The sequence below is a fragment of the Notolepis coatsorum genome (assembly GCF_963971535.1).
Source record: "Notolepis coatsorum genome assembly, chromosome: 18".
Lineage (NCBI taxonomy): Eukaryota > Metazoa > Chordata > Actinopteri > Aulopiformes > Paralepididae > Notolepis > Notolepis coatsorum.
The window spans coordinates 29,537,809-29,558,842 of NC_140182.1; the positions used below are offsets into that span (position 1 = coordinate 29,537,809).

Here is a 21,034-nt window from a genome sequence, read left to right on the forward strand (position 1 = left end):
ACTGTACATTGGAGGGGGTTGGGTTAGGTGCACAGCGACCAGGAAGGGGATTGGGAATTGGCATAACGACTAACATTGGGATGGGAGAAAAACGGAGGAAAAAGGAGGGGGGAAAAGATCCTAAAAAATAAAAAATAAAACAGACATTTGCAGCTAGAATAGTCATTTACCACATTAACAATGTATAGAGTGTATTTCAGATTCATTTAATGTTATATTCATTGAGTAAAACAGTGCTTTTCTTTAAAAAAATAAGGACCCCAAACTTTTGAACGGTAGTGTGTATATATACGTTTGCATTTTTGTACCTCATTGTCTGCATTTTTTCTTCATTGTACTTAGGTTGTACAGTACTTTAGTTTCTATATTGTATAGTGTAGTGTTGGGATTTTATTCCTCTTTTACTTACTTTTTATTTTACTGTATGAAGCACATTCTCAGGGACTCATACAGAACCAAGCATTTCACTGTAATGTACATGTACCTTATACGACAAATAAAAGCAAACTTGAAACTTGTACTTGTATTACTGAAGGTGATGAAGAGTCACTCACACAACAACAGCATCTCCATGTTCTCCACTGACACTTTGCCCTCCGTTCCAACGCTCGAGCCCAGACCCTCCGCCAGCCCTTTCAGATTGGTGGGCGACGAGGCCTGAGCCCACACCAACAGCACCTTGTCTCCAGCTCTGACGCCAAGGTCCGCCATGGCCTCCTGCAAGCAGAGGAGTAGCACGTAGAGTTTAATGGATGGCGTATATTGGTGGATGCTTTTTCATCCAAAGTGTCTTATACAGTAACACGGGGTGCATGCGTATCCCAGGACATAACTATGTTGATGTCCGTTTGTTTTAAGAATCTGTACAAACGAAGACAATTTATTGAATCTGAGACACAGGCCTGACAGTTTGTCTGATTTCAGATGGAATGGCCTTCAGAGATGCTAACGAATAAAAATGTGATTCTGAATACACTTGTAGTGGCCGCTTGTCACTCCCCAAATGTATTGACAAGCGTCACGATGCACCCACTTAGATAATTTCTTACTCAGCAATCAAAGTTGTGGATGGTTGATAAAGTTAAATGTCCAGGCTGCTTCTGATGTAATTTGCAGTGTTTATTGTCCACGGGAAGGATGATGATGATGCTGATGATGATGATGATGATGATGATGATGATGATGATGATGATGATGGCTAACAGAACAGTTGTCAGTTGTTTGTTAGGTAAGCAGTTCCGACAATGAAAACAGGTTTGAAAGCGTGAATCCTCCGCAGGCGCAGGTGCATGGCTAACAGAGCATCTTATAATAGAGGTGGTGTGCCCCCTAGTGTTCAAACATAAATACACCATTCAAACATAAATACACCATTACCATATAATACAACTTCTAATATGTCAGTTTTGGGTTCTACAACACTTGTCACTGTGACTGCTTTTCTTAACAAGTTAGTTGCATGCCCTGGTTAGCAACTCAGATTTTTTATTATGTTGACCCTCAGTCAGGGTCCCCTCAAAGTTAAAACGCTGATGGAATTGGGTTTATAACTGCAAATAATAATACCCCAAAGATAAGAAGGTCAGGAAAAGTTGTCTCTAGTTCCCAGAACTTCTCACGTTGATGTTAAGGGTTCTGATGAAATATCACCCTGTACACTTTCAGTTCAGAAGAGCTCACCTTGGAAAGGTCTAATGTCCTACCCGGGTAACATAACATGAAAGTCAATACTGAGAGGCCAATCAATATAACGGAGTTGAGTGGTCCACCTACTAATGACCAGCAGTATCATCTGACTGAGAAACCTCCCAGCGTGCAGATGGTCCACTCCAGATGGGTCGACACAGAGCACACCAGTGTAACAATGGTAGTAATAATAAACTTTATTTGTATAGCACCTTTCATACAAGAATTGTAGCTCAAAGTGCTTCACAGGAGCAAAAAGACAGGCACAAAATTTGCACATAAAGTGCAGACAGTGACGAGTCGACACTGTATAAAATCACAGTTTTTCACATTAGGATCCAACATCCCAATAGGCCACCTTGTTTATGATTGGATTATATTGCAGTTTTAAAATAGACAATAATAAAAAAAAGAGTAAAATAGAATAGACAGTAAAATAGTGCAGAGCAATGACAGGGTGCTACATTAACACTTTGAGTGGCAGCCACGAGAAATCTCGTTAGTTCATGCCATGCGTTGAGTAGAGCTGCCGCGGTATTGATGTTTTCCTTACCGCACACATTTGCAAAATATTTCCTACCGCCGCGGTAATAAGCGCACACACACAAAAAAAAGTTTGAATGCATTTTTTTTGTAGTCTACTCTTTATATAGCATATAGCCTGCCTCTAGTCTAAATGTCTATCTTTAGAGGATGACTTTGCAGCATGAATATTGTTTGGGATTCGGCATGCACGCATTCGTTATTAAAAGTGAAACACGGATTCGAAGTCTCCCCTCGGTGTCGCGCCCGCCGGTTACCCCCCCGACCCTTTCTTCTTCTTCTTATTATAACGTTACTACTTATGATTACAAAGGCATTCGATTTGTGGCATTAACGTTAGTATAGTTACACGTTCGTATTTACCGGACCACATAGCAAGGCAAGCGTTACTCAATTAATATCTAAGTTCCTTTCTTTGCTCAGAGCGTGCCGAGTTGTACCCATTCTGCGGTCTGTTAATAAAGTTTTCAATCAGACAAGTGTATAGAACGAAGGGCTTTTATTATAACATTTCGTTGCAGTAAAATCATTATGCCTCGTTCCCTGAGGAGCGACGGCGTCGGTAATCCACTCCGTTCTCCGGTGGGAGCTAACGTACTATTAGCCGTGTTGTGATGGCTGAGATTCAGGAAGTAAAAGCACTGCAAGATGCTCCAAGCATGTGACGCGTATCTCTTCTGACCAATCAGTGGTCTGCAGTGTTTCATGTGACTTTTCTGGTACCCAATAGGGTCGCTTGGAATCTCGACAGAGAAGTAGGGTATATCTGCAGAGCCGCAAGCCCAACGAGAGCGTAATAATAATAATAATATAATAAAAAACAGCGGTGATGCCGGTATTCAGCCCAACGCTGCGGTGGGCATGATGTAACAGCGATACCGCGGTAATACCGATACCGCGGCAGCTCTAGCGTTGAGTGCCAACAACGACAAATCTCGTTATTTAATCGTTATTTTTTTATTATCGATTTCCATGAATTTTTCATCAATCTAGCCTCACGTTACCATTGGGGATCTATCTGAGCTCGAACAGGGAAAATACCGCCCCCTATCGTCTCTCCGGATGGTATTGCACCCATTGGATTGGACTGAATGAAATGGATGGGGAAAAAAAGAGTCCGGAATCCACATTTTACAAGTCAGGCATGTAACCGGAGACGATCCCATTCATTGCCGAGCCGCAGAACAGCGTGGAATATGTGTTTCCAGTACCCAGCGTTGGATCAATAAACGCGATCGATATTTGGAACGGCGATCAGGAATCAGAATAATCTTTTTGGAGAACATCTGATCTGAGGTAAGGAATCTATTTTACCAGTCTTGGTATAATCAGAGTTTTTTTCACCTATATCTCAGCGTGTCCCATATGTGTGTGTGTGCGTGTGTGTGTGTGTGTGTTGATCAGGAAATAAGATAATCGATTTTTCAGCCCGCTTCTCTGGCGTGCATAAGTACACATGTATATACTATCGATAATCTAGCGTTTATTTGAAAACGATTCATAAATAGCCCAAAAAATTACAACGTGTTTTGTGTATTCCACTAAAGCGCGAATCTTCCTGCAGAATCACCTTTTTTTTCTGGACGTTTCCAAAAACTAAATTTTTTCAAAATGGTATAAAACGGAAATGTACCGATTAAAAAACAATCCGTTTCGACAATGTTGACGGCAAACAAGTCATTGATAAGCGACGGGCGTATTAGACACATAGCCATAATTTAAGATACAGGGCTGTACGCTAAGCTTTTTCACTAGGGGCACACTTGCCCCTAAATGAGAAATTTAGGGGCAAATAATATTTTTTAGGGGCAAATTTTTAAATAACTATTTTACCATTATAGTAGGGCTGGGCGATATGGCCTCTAAATGATATTGCGATATTTTTTGGCCATATCACGATACACAATATATATCGCAATATTTTGACATTTCCTAAAGCACTTAAAAATGCTTGATTTAACCCTTTGATGCATACAGTCATGCCAATATGATGATTATAATAAGTCCCTGCAACATATGTTTGCATTATTAAACCATGAAGATGCTTTAAAAAATAATTTAATGAAAATGTACTAAGATTAGTCTACTGACACACTAATAAAAAAAATTATTTACATCTAAGACTATTTATATAAAAACTCTTGGGTGCCCTTTTTTTGCACAGTACTGTGTTTTCTATCCACTTTAGCCAAACACACACACACATATATATATATATATATATATATATATATATATATATATATATATATATACTACTGTGAGAAAATAATAATTACACACAAAGGGATAATGGCTTATAGCAGACTTAATGATTTTAGAATATTTCAGATAATGAAATTAAATGTTTATCATCAACTATCCAGTTAGTATTTATACTGTCTGTAACGTTTGGCTACTTTAAATCATTGAATGTAGAGAGAGAGCGAGAGAGAGAGAGGGGGCGAGAACGCACAAGAGAGCCAGCCCCCCCCCCCCCCCCCGGGTTTTGTTCTAGGTTCGCGTTTTGATCGTCTAAGCTGCCGTAGGTGATGACGTCACACTCGAATGTAAACAGGAAGAGTCTAACACGGAGATGGAAAGTCACAGTGGTCGATGATATACAGAAACGAATAACTAATAAATATGAAGTTATGTTTAAACTTCTGTTGTCAAGCGTTGTCACTTGTCAATATAACCCACCCCCTTTCCTCACTTTTCCACCGTCCCTGCTTCACTCGGGACCACCAGCTAACGTTAGCCCATTGCTCGTGTCAATTAAATTGCATGTTATTAAATGTCCGCGCTGGTCTGTCTAATGAAATTACAACCGCAACATTATGTCGCCTGTACAGCCCTGGTTGTAGGCTAATGTTAGTGTAGTGAAATGCGAATGAAGGGGTGAAATCACTATTCGCAAGCTTGCGAGTAGATATAATTTTTCATTCGCACCGGCCAAATTAGGGGGCAATTTGCGACGATCTCGTCGCAGCGTACAGGCCTGAGATATAGTTTATGCGTTCGCAAATGTGCTCGCCCTCCCATTGACTACAGCACTGGCACTCAAGCGCTAAATCGTGCGCCCCCTGGCACTCAAAGTGTTAATGTGTGCACGCAGAATTGGATAGGATGGGTCTTTCCTACAGTACCATGGTAATCTCATACACTAGATTAGAATATGGCTGCTATAGAATTTTGATAATACTGTTACTGTCATTAAATGAACATTGTTTTACGTGTGGACTGGGCACGAGACTCAGACAGGTGGAATGTTTAACACAGCCGTCACTAGAATAATGAGGCCATGCTGCGGAACGATTCCCTTGCCAACGCACTGCACTCGCAGTCTCGTGCACTGACTTCCGTGACGACATCAACAAGCGGACATGTTTTATGGTGTACCGGCTACGGATGCACCGAATGGGAAATTCTTGGCCGAAACCGATACCAAAAATAGGAAACAGTTGGCCGAAAACCGAATGCCGATTTTTTTTTTACCAATGTTGTTCAGCTACCCGATTATGGAAAAATATATGATTATGGCAAAACTTAACTTAAATAATAAATAATCACTATTATGAGTCCATAAAACATTTATTCAGCACTTCTGAATGCATACAGTACATTAATTCCAAGTCAAGTGGCGGATCTGTGCTCTACTGAGTCCTTTCTAGTCCGCAGATGAATGTGCTCTCTTGACTTTGGCACAGTAGACTAGACGCGCAACGTGTATTCTCAAGAATGATAATAATAATAATGCTCTTCAGATTATATTATCAACGACAGACAGCGTCAATGTGAGAAACACAATCCCCCCCCTCTTAAGTTAACCGCGACGGGCATATAGTAAATAAGGATATAAAGCATGTTAAAGACGCATTTATTGGACACGTTGCGCGCTGAGTTTACATAGAAACAGCGCGCATGTAATGACTGAAGCCACGTTTTGATGACATCATCACAACAACACTTGTTAGGTTACAGGTTGTTTCTGTTTCGGTGATATATTTTCGGTGAAAAAACTCTTTCGGCCGCCATTTTTGGTCATTTTCGGCCGAAAACATTCGGTGGCCGAAATGTCTATGCATCCCTAGTACCGGCCATATGAGCATTCACAAATGGTGATTTGGATGGAAATTGCTGTTCTATCAATTCAAGCTCTGTGCTCAAAGCAGATGGCCTATGAGTAGGGCTAGACCAATATCTAAGATTTGTGGCCCAGATACATTTTGATTTGGGACTTTACATTTCCAATTACCAATACATCTGCTGATGTACAGTACTTTTATCTAATACTGACATTTCCTTGTAAATTTTTTTTTTTCATTTGGAAAAGTCACCCTGAACAAATAAGTATCGTCTTGTCTCACACAATATTTTTACCAATAAAGATATATTGGTCAAATGCAAATATGGGCTGATGAGGTTATGCTGGTGACACAACAGCAGGCCAGGCAGTGGCCCCTGACAGAGACGGTGGCGCAAGGCATGACCTTGTCCTCCCAGTGTTATGAGATCTGGGCCCACACTCACACAGCTTCCCAAAGTAGAAGTGCTGATCTGGAGTCAGTGTTATAAGATCTGGGCCCACACTCACACAGCTTCCCAAAGTAGAAGTGCTGATCTGGAGTCAGTGTTATGAGATCTGGGCCCACACTCACACAGCTTCCCAAAGTACAAGTGCTGATCTGGAGTCAGTGTTATGAGATCTGGGCCCACACTCACACAGCTTCCCAAAGTAGAAGTGCTGATCTGGAGTCAGTGACTAGGAAAATGTGTCTTCGTGACCTTATTCAAACTCACAGACTGGAGCCGATTCTAGACCAGTACTCCCAATTCGAACCATATACTGTAACGTTAATAGATTAGATAGTTAGGTAATATGTGTCCTATATGTTAGTTTAATTCGCATTGCTTTATCACGCAATGGTTAGCAAAGCGATGGACTTTGTACATCAAAATTGTTCGCTAGAAACAAAATACTCATATTGCTGGCTATGAACAGCAACATCTCGAATCCGTGGGGATATCAACTGGTTACTGGTCGAGTTAAGTGACAAATGAATGCGATTAATAACGAGTGTTTCGCGTGTGATGATAATCCATCGATCTAACAGAAAATGTATCTTAAGCTGTTGTGGTCTGACAAAGGGTAGCTGACTTGTTGTTGACAGTCAACCAGGCAGCGTGACGCAGAGGCAAGCTTGAATAGCTTAGCTACCGGTACGCTAATCAAAATGTGTATTAAACATTAAATAATAACTCACCACTCAAAAGAACGTGTCACACAGCAGGTAATCGCGAACAACGACACAAACGAGTTATTATTGTATGCAATGTAAAAAAAAAAATCCGCATCCAAATTAAATAGTTTAAAACTCCAGTTCGAATTAGCCGACCTGTTCTCTCCCAGGTCGCTCACAACAATGATGACGCAATCAGTGTGCTGCTGCAGGAAATCGAGTCGCGTAAAATATGCCGTATTCGTGTCTCCAGTGCGCGTGTATACCAAACCCAGCCGCATTTCTCGGAGACGCTCTCTGATTGGCCACTAACGCGTTTGCCCAATCCGTGACGAGCTGTGTCTTTGCCCATTTCCACGTCAAACAGCCTGCAAACTACCTGGCGTTCTATCGCCATGCTCTAAGACAAACTCTAACCTTAACCAACTTCGAAAGAGTGCCTAAGCTTAACCGTCGAAATAACTTGCCGTCACGCTCTAAGACAAACTCTACTTCGAAGAGTGCCTAAGCCCAGTGTAGAAACATGCGTCGGCCAATCAGAGAGCGTCTCCGAGAAATGCGGCTTGCTTTGGTATTCACGCCTCCAGCGCGCGCGCGTGATTTTTCCCCCGTAGCCTATGTGTGCGAAGACGCTCTCTGATTGGCTAGCCGCGTACAGCGAAGACCCTCTCTGATTGGTTTAGCGCCGAAGGGTCTCTTCCGCCTAACCCTAACCTTACCCTAACTCTAAGCATAACCCACTTCGAAAGAGGGCCAAAGCATAACAACTTTGAAGCAGATAATATATATGTACAAGGCGGAAGAGACCCTTCGGCGCTAAACCAATCAGAGAGGGTCTTCGCTGTACGCGGTTAGCCAATCAGAGAGCGTCTTCGCAAACATAGGCTACGGGGGGGAAATCATGCCTCCAGTGCAGCTGATATGGCGGCGCTGTTAAGAGGACTGTGGGCAGGGAGAGCTCTCCGGACGCTTGGCAGTGGTAAGACGGGACCTCCTAACTGCTGCTCGACTCGCAGCAATCACCACTGAGTGTATAATGCCCATTATTCTACCATTTATTTGACTGCTTAACCTTTCTGCCATGCAAATCTGCCCTGCAAAACATACGTTCGCCAACCTGAATGTCACTCTCGCTGCAAGAGAAGGTGATCGTGGAGGGCAACATGTTGCTACTTCTTGCTTGACGTAATTTGGATCGGAACATACATGTTTTACCGGGCATAGTAACTTCACTTGCCTCTGTTCAACCTTTAAACTTGGCATTGTATGACACGACAAACCCTTTGCTACAAGTGTGTGTGTGTGGGGGGGGGGGGGTACTTGCTGTTTACTTTCTGTTATGCAAGCTTTCACATGCAGGAGCTCCGCTCCTTGAGTTAAGGGCTGCCCTTTACATTTTAGGATCAGGTGGTGTTTCTCCCCCCAGTGTCTGTCAAAGTAATATGTATTTCTAACTTATTATAATAAAAATTTCTTTAAATTCAACTTACTTAACTTTGTCCCCACAGTGGTGGCTGCCCCAAGAGCTCCCCAGTGCAACAGCCTGAGGAGAGGCTTCCACTGTGCAGCCCTCAGGCTTCAGGAAGAATCTAAATCCAACAACACTTCTTCTTCAACATCCACCACCAGCACCACATCTTCCTCCACAAACTACCATGAGCACTACCAAGCTCACTCTGCCGGGGAGGACGCAACCATGGCCTCCGAGCCAGCAGCAGAGGAGCCTCCCCCGCCAAACACTAGGTGAGGACCGTGGAATTACCATAGGAGGACTAGAGAGCTGGACGTTTGTCACACTGCGACTTTTCAGTGGGAAGTAAAGACGTCTGACCAGTTAACACTGAACTAGGGATGTTCGATATTGGCTTTTTTACCGATATACCGATATTGTCCAACTCTTAATTTCCGATATCCATATATGCAGGGCAGGCCCCCCCCCCCCCCCCCAAAAAACGGAATAATTTCAGGTAATTAACATTACATATCTCTTGTCGTGGAATTAACACAACATTATGCATACTTTTGACAATACATATAATAATAATTTGTTCTTACTTGCTTGCCTGGGTAAATAAAGGTTAAATAAATGTAAAACCTTTTTTTTAATTGAATACCGATAATTTTCGATATTTCATTTTAATGCCAATATCGGCCGATAATATCGGATCCCTACACTGAACTCATCTTTCAGTTCTCAGTGTCGAGAGCCAGACAGGGGATGGTGGTACATACAAGTATTGAGACCAGGAGGATGGGTTTAGGTTATCCAGTGTGGAGGAGACCCAGAGGATGGGTTCAGGTTATCCAGTGTGGAGGAGACCCAGAGGATGGGTTCAGGTTATCCAGTGTGGAGGAGACCCAGAGGATGGGTTCAGGTTATCTAGTGTGGAGGAGACCCAGAGGGAGACCCAGAGGATGGGTTCAGGTTATCCAGTGTGGAGGAGACCCAGAGGATGGGTTCAGGTTATCCAGTGTGGAGGAGACCCAGAGGATGGGTTCAGATTATCCAGCGTGGAGACCCAGAGGATGGGTTCAGGTTATCCAGCGTGGAGGAGACCCAGAGGGTGGGTTCAGGTTATCCAGCGTGGAGACCCATAGGATGGGTTCAGGTTATCCAGTGTGCATGGGCACTACTCCCCAGTGAGGACCACACCTCAGTACGATGAATATGAAAGTTGTCAGCTTATATTCTTTCAAGGCATGGCAATGTAACGGAGGTCCGTGAGTATATCCAGTCACGATGGACTTCAAGTGTTGGGAAGTGACTGTGGCACCTAGCGGTACTGCAAGTAAACTCATCCACCCATAAAAGGCATGCAGACACGTTACCAAATGGTGAATTCACCTCTTGGTATAGTGGTCTGCGATGTCGCCCACGGCACGGGAGACCGGGGTTTGAGACTCACTCTGGGCAATCCCTTAACAGGGGTCGAACTTTGTGTATGCTGAAGCTAAAGGTGTCATGTTACCACATATTGGACCATGATAGGTTCAAACTATTAGTGACATCACACATGCGACAGTACAGAGAAGCTTTCTCTCTATCTCCAGGGGAAGAATGTGAAAAATGAGCTGTACAAATAACAACCTGTATAGTCAAAGTCAGGCCTCCAAGAGGAGCCAACCATACATTTTTTTTTTTTTTTTTTTTTTTTTTTTTTTTTTTTTTTTGTGACCTGCAACGGGGCAGTTTTAAAACCAGAGACGGTGGACAGACTTGTCTTTCTTGCCTGCAACTTAAAGTAATGGCTTTGCTTGTCCAAATGACAATACTGACCAAATTGAGATTTATTTTTGCTTTCTAATTTAAAATACAGTTTGAAACCATCTGTACACAGTAGGCTATGTGTGCTAGCAGAGCTAGTCTCCAGTCATGAGTCACGGTGCACATGAACTGTTCAACTCCCCTGGAGCCACAGCCAGCAGAGAAGCCGGTTTACTTTCGCTTTCAAACCAGCTGCAGCCTGAGAACTGGAGTGTCTGGGGATGTAACACTAAAGATGGCGGCAACAACAAATAATTGCTGCAAAATAAACATACATCTGTTGTTTAATAAATAAAAAAATCTAGTGATATGATATTGTTATCGATATCGTTATCGCGATATCATTTTTGGCCATATCGCCCAGCGCTAATTTAGAGTCATGTTTGATCCTTGGACAATTAGCCTAATGTTGGTCGATGATCATTGAATGGCAACGAAAATGACTTCTCAAACATCTTGGACGAGGCGTGTTCACATCGAGGACTTGAAAGCCATCTTTGCACCATGGTCCTAATAAGTGAGCATAGCTCTCTTGCTACCCATTCACTCCTTTCACCCTGTGTTTGATTCGTGCTGACAGTTACCAGGACCTGAGTGGAGAACAGGGAGAAGAGTACGAGACGGAGGAGCAACTTCAAGCTCGCATCCTAATCGCTGCCCTGGAGTTCGTCCCGCTGCATGGATGGTCGGCGGAAGCCATCGCAGCCGGGGCCGAGGTAAGCAGGGAGGGAGGGAGTGAGTTGGCGAGCGATGAGCAGGCCGGCACCTTTTGCACGGTCGCCTCCGCCGTCGGTGTGTGAATGTAAATTGTCAAATGGCTGCATTTAAAGTATATAACAGCTTTTACAATTTGATCCTCACATTTTACCCATTCACTCACACATTCACACACTGATGGCAGAGGCAACCATGCAAGGTGCCAACTTGCTCATCGGGAGCAATTAGGGGTTAAGTGTCTTGCTCAAGGACACTTCGAAGCACTGCCCGGGAGGAGTGGGGAATCAAACTGGGAACCTCCGGATTACCAGACGACGGCTCTACCTATGGGTGAATGTGAGGAACAAAAACGTAAAGTGCTTTTGGATAAAAGCGCAATATAAATGCAGCCCATTTACCAGTTGTTAGCAAATGAACGACAAATGAGGTGGATCTAGTGTGTTTGCGCATGGGGTGAGATTATGCATGCATATGGAACAAGGTATGCCAGATATTCTGCGTAACTTGTGTTCAGAGAGGTCAAAATGCACATGTTAACCGTGTAGTCGTGTTCTGCTTCTCTCCTGGTGTTCTGACCCGTCTCAGACCCTGGGGCTGTCCTCTGCGTCCTCCGGCATGTTTAATCACGGAGCTGGAGACTTGGTTCTACATTTCATCACCCACTGCAATTCACAGCTGACGGAGATACTAGCTGAGCAACACAACCAGGTTCAGCTGGGCCAGGCAGAGTATGCACACACACACACACACACACACACACACACGTCACAACGATATGTACACAACAATATATCACAACTTACTATTATACACTCAAGACTGTAGCACTCAAGTTCGACGAACACCGCTACTTACCCTAAACTGTCAGAGTTGTACCCAGGGGCGGACCTAGCACATTTGGCGCCCTAGGCGAGATTCACCACTGCGTAATTTATGGCTTTTGCCTCTTCATAGTTCTCTAACGTTAGTCTTTCTTTCCTCAACGCTCAATTCTATAAACACTTGACCGATACCCATCAATGCACAGCGCTCTAGCATGTTCTGACTGTGAACACCTAAAGCTGAGGCTCAGACCGTTTTAGATTTTTGGCTCATTTTCCCTTATGTTAGAATTTTTTTTATGTAAAAATAATGGTTGCAGATATAGAGGGGGCGCCAAAACTGCACAGAAAAAAAACTTAAAAATAAAAAAATCTTTTTTTTGGCGCCCCCTCTGGGTGGCGCTCTAGGCGACCGCCTATATCGCCTGTAGGAAGGTCCGCCCCTGGTTGTACCCTTCCTGCTGACTTGTTGTACAGAACTTGTAAGTCACTTTGGATAAAAGCGTTCAGCTAAATTACTCAATGTAAAACACTGTCCCCTTCTGTCTCAAATAAGTGTGATAGCTCTTCTGTTTCTACACAATATCCTAAATGTCCTAATTGTCACACAGACCAAAGAAGACTGCAGAGTTTCTGAGGGATGCCGTGGAGACCAGATTGAGAATGCACATCCCTTACATCGACACGTGGCCCCAGGTACCATTCTTGCTGCCATAATGGGGAGCTACCACCAGGGGGTGTAGTGGTTCATTAAACTCACGGTTCAGTACAGACCTGATTGATTGAACATTTTATTAACAGATTGCAGAATGGGTACAATACAGTACGGCTCAATACACACAATTGTTAAGGGGATGCAGACCAGAGAAAGACTATCATCTTGTTTACATCAGGGTCCCCCATTTTCAATTCATCATAACATTATATGACATACATGACATACAGGTAGACAGTACTGTTGCATCTAGACATTTATGACATACCAGATCTACAAATATACAGTACTGTTTATGTGTACAAAAGGAGTCTAAAAAGAGAGTATATACATTTGAGGGGGAAGAAACTACATTGGAGTACCATGGCCAAGTAGCCTACGCCTTTTATCATCTGTAGTGTATGAAGAGGTAATTGGAAATGATCAGTGTCCGCTTTACGTGACCTTTTCACCAGTTTTGAAAATAATGGTGCGCAATTTAATAGTTTAGCTATCGGGCTATCATTTTCAAATGTCTAGCCATAAGATTAAACCAAATGTTATTCAGTTAAAATGTGCATCCCTAGTGTGATAAGTAAAGCAAGAGGGGGTAAGTATCTCAGTGTGTTTCTCCTCCTGCAACCATAATCGCAGTGGGAATAATTTTACATTAAATATATGTAACCGCTTGCTTATATCTGGGGAACTGTGGGTACAATTATTATAGCTCATCTTAATTTTCACCGGAAGCTGCAGTCACAGAGAAAATACTTTTGGAGTCACTGATTCTAGTAGCTACTAGCTAATGATGTGTGGTTTGCCCAACTGTAGCCCTAAGCTTATATTCTAGTAGCTACTAGCTAATGTGTGGTTTGTCCAACTGTAGCCCTAATCCTAACCCTAGAGATACAATTTTGAAAGTAAGAATAAATCGTACTTAATAAATCTAAATAAGGAAAAAACACAAAGGTATAATCAGTACTAAGGAGGAAACCTAAAACCTTCGAGAAAATCTGATGGCGCTTTTATTGATACTCTACCTTAACACAATCTGCGCCGGAAACGAGTTAACTCGTTATTGCCCGCCAATGCGTTCAGCGCCAGAAACGAGTTAACTCATTTTTGGGATCGTTATTTCGTTTATTCGCTATATCTTTTCATAATTCATAGCTGCAGCCTCTGGTATACCCTTCAGACCCTGTCTGAGCTGGCAGACGGTCAACACCGCCCTCTACTGCCATGCGAAGCTATTGCATCTCATTGAAAATGATCTGGTGTGTTTTAGGAGCCGATCTGAGCTGGGCGGGCAGGGTTTAAATACTCAGGCGAGCAAGTTCTATACAACGATGGCATCGAACAGTAACCCTGCCCGCCCGCCCATATGTAACGTCTGTAGTGTGGTACGGACCTCCACGAGCAGTATTTGGAATAGGAATCAGATAATTGGATTATTTCTTTTGCATTACATCAGATACAAGGTAAGAACACTATATATAAATTTGTTCGTTGATCTGATATTTATTCCTACCGCGATCACAGCTATCTGTGTGGACCGTGTTGTGCTTATTACCATTGACTGCGGTCATTTCATGTATGCACGACGAGATATAATAATGATAATCTAGCGTTGATTTCAGGATGATTAGATAATCAGCCGAAAAATTCACAACGTGATGACTGGATTACAGTAAAATACCCTTTTCTCGTCTTTTTCATGGAATTACTCAAAAGCACCCAAACCATACTCTATTCAAAACAGTATAAAACGGAAATGTACGGATGAAAAAACAATCTAGTATAAAACGGAAATGTACTGTTTTGGGCATGTTGACTGGAAGCAACTCACTGACAGTCGACGGCGTTATTAGACCCATAGATATAATATAAGATATATTTTAAACACTCGCAAATGTTGCAGTCTAAAACTATATCCATTGAATAAAGACCTGGCGATGAAGCAAAATAATTGACCGACACAGGGTTTAGAATACCGAGGCGCCTCGCCGAGGTGTTTTAAACGTAGTGAAGGTCAATTATTTTGCGACAATGACAATGACAATTATCGCCGGCAGGTGTGTGGACTGATTGCACTGCTGCAGTGTGTGTCAGTGGGCTTGATTGCGAACAGCGGTCATTATTGCTCGGCAGAGGTCCGTTATCGAGTAATAACGGACCTCTAACGAGCGCTATAGTATTGACCAATCACTATCAAGCATTTCTGCGAATGTAATAATTGAATCTAATGACTGACTTTGATACATTTTCTGGACTGATTCCATTATTTTCTTTAATAATTATTTTTCTTAATGAGAAGAATTAGCCCATGAATGGCTCATTTGAATGCATGGGAAGAGGGTGAAGCTTATGTTGTTTTATTTAAATTCTCAACCATTCAATGTACGTGGTTGTGTCTACATGGTCCTCATTCCATACAATGGGAAGGTCTTACTGAGTGCACCTTTTTCAACTTGTAATCTTACCTAGTTTTTTTTTTTTTTTTTTTCAATTTGTGCTTTTCTCCCAGGCTATGAGCCTCCTGCTCCTCCCACAGAACATCCCCGACAGCCTGAAGCACCTGTCCACCATGGTGGACGATGTCTGGTACTATGCCGGAGACCGCTCCACAGACGTGAGTGGGTCCAATCCTTCCAGATCCCCCTCCCATACCTTCCTCTCCCCCTACCATCACCATCCCCACAATGCCCGGCCTGCCACTTCCCAGGTTACTGTCTCTCAACCGACACCCCCACTGCCTGCAGTACTGTCTCTCTCTGTTGACAGTTGGGCAATGCACCAATATCGATATCGGTATGGGGCATTGCGTCGATAACCAGGCTTAAAGGAACAGCCCCAACATTATGGGAAATGCGCTTGACGTTTTCTCCAGAGTCGGACAAGAAGATGGATACTAATTTCCTCTCTGTGCGTTCAGTAGAGGGCTATCCGGCTGCAAGCTAGCCTAGCTTAGCACAAATCAATGGAAGCAGATACAGGGCCAGCCAGCCTAGCTGTTGGGCCAAAAACACCAGTTTTAAGCTATAGGCTAGCTAGTCCGTATCGGCTTCCATTAATTTGTGCTAAGCTAGGCTAGCTTGCACCCGGATAGCTTTCTACTGAACACACAGAGAGGAAATTGGTATCTATCTTCTTGTCTGATTCTGGAGAAGACGGTAAGTGCATTTCCCTTGATGCTGGGCCTGTTCCTATAAATAGGGAGAATTTCCCCAGAACTGATATTGGATACTAACAAGTCAGAAAAAGATTTTCTCCTTTTTTTTTTGTAGCACATTGAAGGATTTTAGCTAGGGGGGGTCATATTATCAACCATTTCAGTGTAATGACTCCAAAACGAATAATCATAACGGACCAGACCAGTGTAATTCTGACTGCTCACCATCACCAGACATTCTACTAGTCTTTAACACAGAGAGAGAGAGGGAGAACTCTGGGGTTGCAACACTTCACCTAAACTTGCCATGTATAATATATATAACATTTGTATATCCCATTCTTTTTGTAGTTGAACTGGTACACGAAACGAGCAGCCTTGACGGGCATCTTCAACACCACAGAGCTGGTGATGTTGCAGGACTCGTCCCCAGACTTCCAGGACACCTGGAACTTCCTTGACAACCGTGTCCAGGATGTAGTCAACATGGCTGACACTGCCAAACGGGTAAAGTAATTTTTTATACCACCTCATACGGTATTAAAGGGTTGAACATGGTGAAGTATTTGTATTAGAAACACGTATATATCTACCTCTATACTGAAGGTTCTATAGATACAGGCATATAACACAATTGCTAAACTGACCCCAGATGAGTGTCTTGGACAACCCTGACCAGCAGACTCCAGACCAGCAGACTGCAGACCAGCAGACTCCAGACCAGCAGACTCCAGACCAGCAGACTCCAGACCAGCAGACTGCAGACCTCCAGAGCAGCAGACTCCAGAGCAGCAGACTCCAGAGCAGCAGACTCCAGAGCAGCAGACTCCAGAGCAGCAGACTCTAGACCAGCAGACTCTAGACCAGCAGACTCTAGACCAGCAGACTCTAGACCAGCAGACTCTAGACCAGCAGACTCCAGACCAGCAGACTCCAGACCAGCAGATACCGGAACTGGTTTTACCCGCTACTCCTCGTATCACTGCATTCAGCCTGGTCTATTGTTCTATTCTGAATAGAGTCGAATCACACTGCATGCTGTACCATCAAAGATACTCTTAATTAATAGAGGAAGATACATTAACAGCTGTGCCAATAGGATGGAAATGGAACCGTTCCTGTCTCCTAAGTTGACAGGACCTTTTACACCGGCACTATCGCTAACACTGACATCGCTAGACATGTCGCAAAGAAACTCGTCGGAAAGATTTCAGTGCAAAATTGTTAAAGCAACAATGTGCTTTTTTTCTATTAATGAATCAAGTTCTGGCAAATTGAGACAACAGGCATCAACACGGCACTCGCCTTCACCCCTCTAGCCTTAAATGGTCTGGTGAGGCACGAATAGAATAGAATAGAAGTTATTTATTGATCCCGAGGGAAATTCAGCAACACAGATTGCTCACAATGAACATTTAGTTAGTCAAAAGTCAAAAATAGGAATAAGTCGGAGATATACATTCTAAAATTCTGAAATATACAGTCTGACAATATACAGTAGTCGGCCATCTCACAATACCAGAAGTATGCCTTGAATAAGATAAGATATTCCTTTATTGATCCCCTTGGGGGAAATTCAGGCATCATAGCAGCATGTGGGAGGGGAGGTACAGGTACATGGTGATTGTAGAAGACATGATACAGTTCATAAAATTATAGTACAGTAGAAAAGTACAAATAAAAATAGGCAGCGTAAACAATATAACAATATAATTAACTGAGTATATGCATATGAGCAAGTAGGCAGTGTAAATCACGGTGCAGATGAGGGTCTGTACGCTCTATCGGTTATATTTTCATTCCAATAAATATAGTTACAATAGACACTATAATCTAAATGTATACTATGAGTAAGTAAGTATACACAGGTGCAGTATGCATAAGGTACGTATGGCGTGATATACAGTACGTCATACGTTATACGTTGTCCGTTTAGGTGGGAGTCAGACACACTGGGTGATCAGACATTCCTAGTAGTTCTCAAGTTCTGCTGTCGTTAGTCCTCCGGCTGCTGGCAGTGGAGATGGAGAAGACGCGATAGTTTCTTAACGTGCAGGACACGGGGTACTTTTTGCAACGATGGAAAACAAATATGCAGCCACCATGACGACCAAGAAACCAAGAATTCACTCTGCAAAAAGTCACGCCTGCTTGTAAAAAATAAATTAAAAAATAACACACCGATGCAAACGAAGAGGCTCATGGGAAATAAACATAGATGCAGTATGGCCAGTCAACACTGTCTCGTCAGAACGTAAACCGTGAGGGATTACACAACGAGTGTGAAGGACTTGGTTAGTCTCACTTTGAAGTCTCTGGTTCTGTGTTGTGCAGGTGCAGGAAACAGGCGAGGCAGTGGTACAGGGACTGATGGGAGCTGCAGTAACAGTAAGTCTACTAGGGAGAGAGAGGGAGGAACTGTGTGTATAATACAATGAAGAGCAAGTCCTCCACGGTCATGTTTGATATTTGAACCCTTGAGACAAAGGACCAAATACTGGTAGGTCCATTTTTTTTTTGTTTTGTTTTTTTGGACGGCGCATAATATATGCAGGTGTCGAGATGATCCAAATAATTTTGAGTGCAACGTCAACTATAAATGTCCACAACACTGCAACATACCATTTTTAGATAATTGACGTCGGTTTTGAAAACATTGTTCATCTGAAAACCTAAAAAAGACTTGTATGGTTCTTCGCCTTGAAGTTTAATCGACAAAATAATGATAATTTAAAGGGATAGCTCTGGATTTTTGGAACCCTAGCCCTATTTCTTACTTGCCACTGATGATATTGATCAGTACAATCCATGCGGTTGCTCACACTAGCTCAGGCTATTTAGGCACAAACCAATGGGGTCAAGCTCCTGTCTGTACAAGCTGACTGAGGCTCTCTGAAATGTACTCCACAGTGTAGATCTCAGTGAGCCTCAGTCGGCTTGTACAGACAGGAGCTTGACCCCATTGACTTTGTATTGGTTTGTGGCTAAGGACTCTACCGATCATCATTATCATCACCATCACTGGTAAATAAGAAATAGAAGTATTTTATTGATCCCGAGGGAAATTCAGCACTACATATCGCTTACAATAAACATTTGTGTAGTAAAAAATCTAAAATCTAAAATAAGATAATAAAAAATAAAAAAAATAAACTGTCTGGGATATACATTCTAAAATGTGTATATACATTCTAAAATATATAGTAGTATATTTATATATAGTTTGTACGGTTAGTTTGTACGGTCACTCTGTTCTCAGTGAGGCACAGTGATGCGTTGTATTTTTGATTTGATTGAAGTTTATTTCAAATATGCAACAACAAACAAACATCAAGTACAGATATATATACATTTTTTTTTGTCATTTACATATTTGAAAAGGAGTGGGAAGAAGCATACACTTATTTAATCCCACCCCTTTTTACTCATCATCAGTTCATACTTTAGTAACTTTACTCATTTTACTAATTCATACTTTACTGACTGCTTGTTTTATTGTCAGACTTACATTGACAAAATGAACTTAGTTAACAAAACATTTGGAATAATTCCTTATTAATATTAATACTATATAGTTTCTCTAGCAATTGTTTATACAATTATACAACAAACTCCACAATCAGATCGTTCCATAATTTTACTCCGCAAATCGAGATACAAAGATTTTTCATGGAAGTTTGAAAACTGTATCTTTTAAAATGAAATGTTCCCCTTAACCTTATGTAGTGTGGCAGTGAAAGGGTTAACCGTATGTGTATTGTCGCAGTGAAAGGGTTAACCTTCTGTGTATTGTCGCAGTGAAAGCGTTAACCTGCTGTCGTGTCACAGTGAAAGGGTTAACCTTCTGTCGTGCGGCAATGAACGGGTTAACCTTCTGTAGTGTGGCAGTGAAAGGGTTCAATTGTAGATTGCACGTTGAACAATCTTTGAATATTTCCTGGGGGGTTATTATTTTTTGCTTTGTACATTATTTGTGCGGTTTGATACATTACAATATCGGTACATTTTAATAATTTTTACTGTAAGAATAGTGAGTGTTCCAGATATCCAACCTTGTGAATGATGCGCACAGCTCTTTTCTGTAGGATGGTTAATGGGTGTAATGAGCATTCATAATTATTTCCCCAGACTTCAATGCAGTAAGTTAAATATGGTGAAACTAGTGAACAGTAGAGAATGTGGAGTGATTTGTGATCTTTCCTACAATTTCTAAACAGCATTATTTTGGTCTTGAATAAATGTAATGACAATTTTATTGTTGTCTGCTATTTTAAACATTTGTATAATAATAATCTAATCATACTAATGATTAGTCTAATCATAATCATGTATAGTCTAATGGCTGTTGGAATGAAGGACTTCCTGTGCTGTTCAGCAACCTAAATTGGGCTTGGAGTCCCAAAATCAGAACTATCCCTTTAAAAAAATATATGTTTCACTTTGCTACCGCATATGAATTAGTCTGCTGAATTTTCTCCCTTTCCTCCAGCTGAAGAATCTGACTGGACTGAACCAGAGCCGATGAAGCAGATCTCACCATCCTCTCTGGGCTTCCTTCTGTGTGACACTCTGAAGATCAACATCCCTGTGTTTATCTTTCTTATATGTGTATGTAATATACTGTACAAGGCTGATGAAAATGTCATGTTTTGTGGCATTTGCCCATCACAAGAAGGCCACCTAGTGTGCCATAGGTCCATCTACGTGTGGTTTTGGTATGCGGTTACCCCCCCCCCCCCATGATTTCCCTTCACCTCTACTCCCAGCCTATTTTCCTTTTTGTAAAAAGGACAATATTTACATGTTTATGGAATATTTTTTGTTGCTGGCTTAATTGATTTATCATTAAACCGGTCACTATATTATTCTTTGCTATGTGTTTTTTGTTATAATCCTGGGTAAAGGAATCATCAGGAA

At 42.1% G+C, this 21,034-nt stretch overlaps 2 protein-coding genes across 2 annotated transcripts in view; one reads left to right on the forward strand and one right to left on the reverse strand.

Annotated features, from left to right (window-relative positions):
• Positions 1–7,783, reverse strand: part of ciapin1 (cytokine induced apoptosis inhibitor 1) — a 40,059-nt gene extending 32,276 nt beyond the window's left edge. Inside the window, exons 1-2 of the mRNA XM_084335526.1 lie at positions 7,476–7,783; positions 555–717 (exon numbers count right to left, since the gene is read on the reverse strand). Of these exons, the coding sequence (XP_084191652.1) occupies positions 555–711 (157 nt within the window). The 5' untranslated portion in view covers positions 712–717; positions 7,476–7,783. The remainder of the gene's footprint in view (positions 1–554; positions 718–7,475) is intronic.
• Positions 7,784–8,350: 567 nt separating this feature from the next.
• coq9 (coenzyme Q9 homolog) lies at positions 8,351–20,982 on the forward strand. Its single transcript, XM_084335524.1, has 9 exons — positions 8,351–8,430; positions 8,960–9,194; positions 11,297–11,432; positions 12,019–12,161; positions 12,866–12,950; positions 15,473–15,577; positions 16,469–16,624; positions 18,452–18,505; positions 20,607–20,982. Exons 1-9 carry the CDS (start codon positions 8,373–8,375, stop codon positions 20,640–20,642), a joined length of 1,008 nt encoding a protein of 335 aa, XP_084191650.1. The 5' UTR covers positions 8,351–8,372; the 3' UTR covers positions 20,643–20,982.
• The last annotated feature ends 52 nt before the right edge of the window (positions 20,983–21,034 follow it).